General features: G+C 56.3%; 1 protein-coding gene across 1 annotated transcript; it reads right to left on the bottom strand.

The window, feature by feature from the left end:
* Window positions 1–859: 859 nt before the first annotated feature.
* Window positions 860–3,855, bottom strand: LOC119368645 (cation/H(+) antiporter 15-like). The gene is made up of 2 exons (XM_037633850.1): window positions 2,071–3,855; window positions 860–1,981 (listed from the first exon to the last, which is right to left on the bottom strand). Exons 1-2 carry the CDS (start codon window positions 3,755–3,757, stop codon window positions 1,044–1,046), a joined length of 2,625 nt encoding a protein of 874 aa, XP_037489747.1. The 5' UTR covers window positions 3,758–3,855; the 3' UTR covers window positions 860–1,043.
* Between the last annotated feature and the right edge of the window lie 391 nt (window positions 3,856–4,246).

Below are 4,246 nucleotides of genomic sequence, written 5' to 3'. Positions count from 1 at the left end.
AAAATTTTCACACAATTTACACAGAAATTGCATTTCTTATAATATGCAATAATCATCATATAATAGTAAAATTTCAAAAAATAATAAGTTTCCTTGAATTAGTGGCATTGCTATTGCTATTGCTATTTAAGAATAAAGGAATATAGAAAAATTAAAATAAACAGTGATAGTACTTGCACACAATGTGCATATAAATTGCATTTTTTAATATGCAAGAATAAGAATATCACCGTGGAATTCCGCCAAAAAAAAGTTTCCTAATAAGAAATGAATTAGCATTCCTTTAAAGAAGAAATAAAATGAAATAAAAACAAAAAATATGTAGAAATGAAGTTTTATGAAGTATACTGAATTATTTGCATGGATATTAACCCTTAAAAATAAAGGGAAAAACTTTTTAAAACAACTTGAACTTTGTACTATAATTGCACTTTCTTTTAATACGTAAGAAATAAGCATATAACAGCAATTTTCACACACTAATATAACTTAGACACACTCTGTATGATACTTGCGTGTTTACATTTACACTCATCCAACATCCGAAAACTACCCATAAAATTACCAACTAAAATAGAAGAAAAAACCCATAAGCGACAACGCATACGAACAAGCCTATAAGAAATCGTGTAACGGGCTTCAGCCCAATAAGGAACGACCGAGCTGAAACAGTGGTCAACCGGAACATTTCAGCCCAAAACATGACAGTATTACCAAAAGAAAAGAAAAAACAAGGAGGAACACGCATCTTGGAGCAGCAATCAGTGGTAAAAAAGTCGACTGACCCTAATTAGAAAATCAGTCAACTTACATCTAGCTAAAGTGCTAATTATCTGGTTCAGAGATTGATCACCTGGAAATCGTTGATGAGTGAGCCACAGCCAATAATCTCACCGTTCACGTCACATAACAGAGCAGTACAATGCAGCTACAACCTTGACACACTACGCGAAGCGAGTCTGAAAGAACAATACTGTTACACTCACTACAGGGACACGAAATCCCCCGAAATCACACCACAGCCGAAGACCCCTACGCGCGCCTCAGAATCCTACGGTGTCATTAGACCATCTGCTATCCCTCGCCGACGACGCCGTGCTCGCCCGGTACGCGCCGGACCGTTGGTTGGCGTTGCCCACGTACTGGCGCACCGGGTCGTTGCTGGGGGCGGGCATGGGCGCGCCGACCACCACGTACTGCTGCACCACCAGCACCGACACCGCCATGGAGAAGTCGGACGACACGAGCATGTCGCCGATGGGCCCCAGCTCCGGCGACTCCATCCAGTCCTCCAGCGCCGCCGTCATCGGCGACCCGGCCTCGCCGGGGCGCCGCCCCACGATGTACAGCTCGTGCGCGCTGTTGTCCATGCCCCGGATGGCGGCCACCGTCTCCTCGCTGTTGGCCACCGACCTGTCCAAGTACGTGATGGTGGGGTTGCCGTGGTTGCGCGCGCGGAACTCGCCCAGGTACTCCTCGTCCATCTGCAGCTCGCTCTTGCCCTCCGTGCTCGCGCTCATGGGCGCCCCGCGCGGGTCCATGCCGCCCGACGCCGCCGACCGGTAGGAGGCCTCGGAGAAGGACCGGGCCGCCGCCCGGTAGTCAGGCGAGAGGAACCGCAGGATGGTGAGGGCGACACCGGGGTTCTCGACCATCCTCCACGCGTACGCGAGCGCCTCCCGGTCGTCGGGCCCGCCGAAGAAGAAGAGCGCCACGCGGTGCTCCGTCGCCATGCGCGCCGCGGCGGCGCTCAGGCCGCGGTCCACGAGGATGGCCACCGAGCATGGGGAGGTTGCCAGGAGGCTCTCGTTGAATAATTTAATGGAGGGGTTGATGGGCTCCATGCCGCCGTCCACCGTCTGCTGCTTGTGGAAAGGGATCACGATGAGCGACACGTGCTTGTCCTCGGCCAGCACCGACACGTCGTCGTGCATGGTCTGGTATGGCGACACCGCCGCCAGCGTCTGGATGGACACGCCTCCTGTGTATATATGTTGTCATCTTCATTACTCATCCTATACAAGTACAAATTTTTAATGGAGTTTTCAATTGGCAGCTGTGTGCACTGACCCGTCAGTCTCTCGTAGTTCTCAAAGGCGTTGAAGATGTGCTCCGTGGTGGCGGGCAAGGCGGAGGACGAGCTTGTCCGGCTGGAGGTGGAGGCAGCCGCGGCGGCGAGCATGTTGGAGGCCCGGCCGGTGAGCTCGATGATGTGGAGCGCGTAGATGAAGATGGGGGAGCGCTTGGACGGGTTGGAGAGCTCAAGCAGCGACAGCACGGACGGCACGTTGCGGGTGGTGTGCACGCAGGCCAGCATGCGGAGCTCGCTGTCGTGCCGGATGCGCTGCAGGTTCCGCCGCTTGTAGCCGACGAGGCGCCGCGACGGCCGGTACACGCCCGTCACCACCGGCGTCACCAGCGACGTCATCGCCACCGACACCAGCACCATCACCGAGAACGACTCGTCGTCCAGCACCTGCTTGTCCCTCCCGATGTTGAGCACGATCATCTCCACCAGCCCCCTGGTGTTCATGAGGAAGCCGAGGGCGATGCCCTCGCGGAATGGCATGGCGTAGAGCGCCGCGATGATGATGGTGCCCATGATCTTGGCGAAGCTGGCCATGACGAACACGAGCACGAGCAGGCCGACGGTGACGGGGTCGCGTATCATGCGCACGTTGGTGCGGAGGCCGCTCATGGCGAAGAAGAGCGGGAGGAGGAGGCCGGTGACGAAGTCCTCGAGCTTCTCGATCAGCGTCACGCCTAGCGGTGCGCTTGGGATGACCAGCCCGTAGACGAAGGCGCCGAAGACGGAGTGGATGCCGATGGCGTCGGTACACGCGCCGGCGATCATGACGCCCGTGAGAATGAGGGTGATCTGCGCGTTGCTGACGTCGTCGCCCTCGGGGATGCTGCGGATGATCCGCCACATCAAGGGGCGCACGGCGTAGAAGCAGAAGAGCACGAAGGTGACCCCGGCGAGGAGCACCCAAAGTGAGGACAGCGCGGTGCTGTCCACCTCCGAAATGGAGATGGCAAGCGCGAGCAGGATCCAGGCGCACATGTCGTTGACGATGGCGGCGGACATGGCGGTGCGGCCGAGCTCCGAGTTGAGCAGCTTGATCTCGGCGAGGATGCGGGCGAGCACGGGGAAGGCCGTGACGGAGAGGGCGACGCCGAGGAAGAGCAGGAAGGAGGTCTGGTGCACGTTCCGGGACACCTGGTGCCGGAAAATGAAGGAGGTGGCGATGCCCATGCAGAAGGGCAGCGCCATGCCGGCCATGGCGACAAACACCGCCTTATCCCCGGACCGGCGGATGACGTCGACGTCCATCTCCAGGCCGACGAGGAAGAGGAAGAAGAGCAGCCCCAGGTGCGCCACCGTCTCGAGCGTGAGCAGGCTGCGCACGGGGAACACCAGGCTGGCCCACAGCTCGCTCTGCCCGAGCATGGACGGGCCCAGCACGACGCCGGCGAGGATCTCAGCGATGACGCGCGGCTGGCGGAAGGGCCGGAGGAGGAGGACGAGGAGGCGGGTGGTGATGACGATGACGGCCACCTGGACGATGAAGAGCGGGAGGGAGAACTCGAGCGGGTTCACGCCGTCGCCCTGCCACATGCCGTTGGTGGTCATCATCATGGGCGAATAGCACACCACCGGGTTGAACGCCTTTGTGGCCGTCGACGCATTGCTGTTCTGCGTCGTGGTGTTCACGGAAACGACGTCGACGTTCAGGGGCGCGACGGTGGAGGCCATCCTGGCGCATAGCACGGGCCGGGGGCGCTAGCTGATGCTGGATCCCCTGCCGCTAGGCCGTCCTCCCGCGCGAGCTCTGCTCTGCTTCTGGGGAAGGAAGATGGCAACTTGAGGCGCAGCTAGCTGAATGGAGGACGACGGAGAGAGACAGACGAGGGAAAGTGGTCACCTTAGTTGCAGACGAGCTTTCCTCGCGGGGACTTCGGAGTTGCAGAGGTCAGAGGGTCTCTGAATTTTGACCGGTCACCTTAGTTTCTCAATCTACCACGAATTGTGAGGTTCTCAGTAAGGGTCGGGCGCATGCAGAGGCTTACATGCAGCTGCTGCTAACGAGTAATTCATCCTAATTCTGGCACCAACATCAGCACGTGCTTCGTGCTTCTAACTGAACCAAGGTGTCTATAATTCCTAAAAAATTCAAATCTAAATTTACATATTTTAGATGATACTACCATGATGCCACAGCACAGAGTTCAATTTAAGTTTCCG

This window comes from Triticum dicoccoides, chromosome 2B (assembly GCF_002162155.2).
Source record: "Triticum dicoccoides isolate Atlit2015 ecotype Zavitan chromosome 2B, WEW_v2.0, whole genome shotgun sequence".
Lineage (NCBI taxonomy): Eukaryota > Viridiplantae > Streptophyta > Magnoliopsida > Poales > Poaceae > Triticum > Triticum dicoccoides.
Note: the sequence above shows the minus strand (reverse complement) of the source record. Positions and strands in the feature narration are given on the sequence as shown.

What these genes read in the sequence shown, in the direction of transcription:
- LOC119368645 (XM_037633850.1), bottom strand. Translation starts at nt 3,757, where the DNA reads ATGGCCTCCACCGTCGCGCCCCTGAACGTCGACGTCGTTTCCGTGAAC. An exon ending in GAACTACGAGAGACTGACGG is followed by an intron (nt 1,982 to 2,070) that starts GTCAGTGCACAC and finishes ATATATACACAG; the next exon opens with GAGGCGTGTCCATCCAGACG.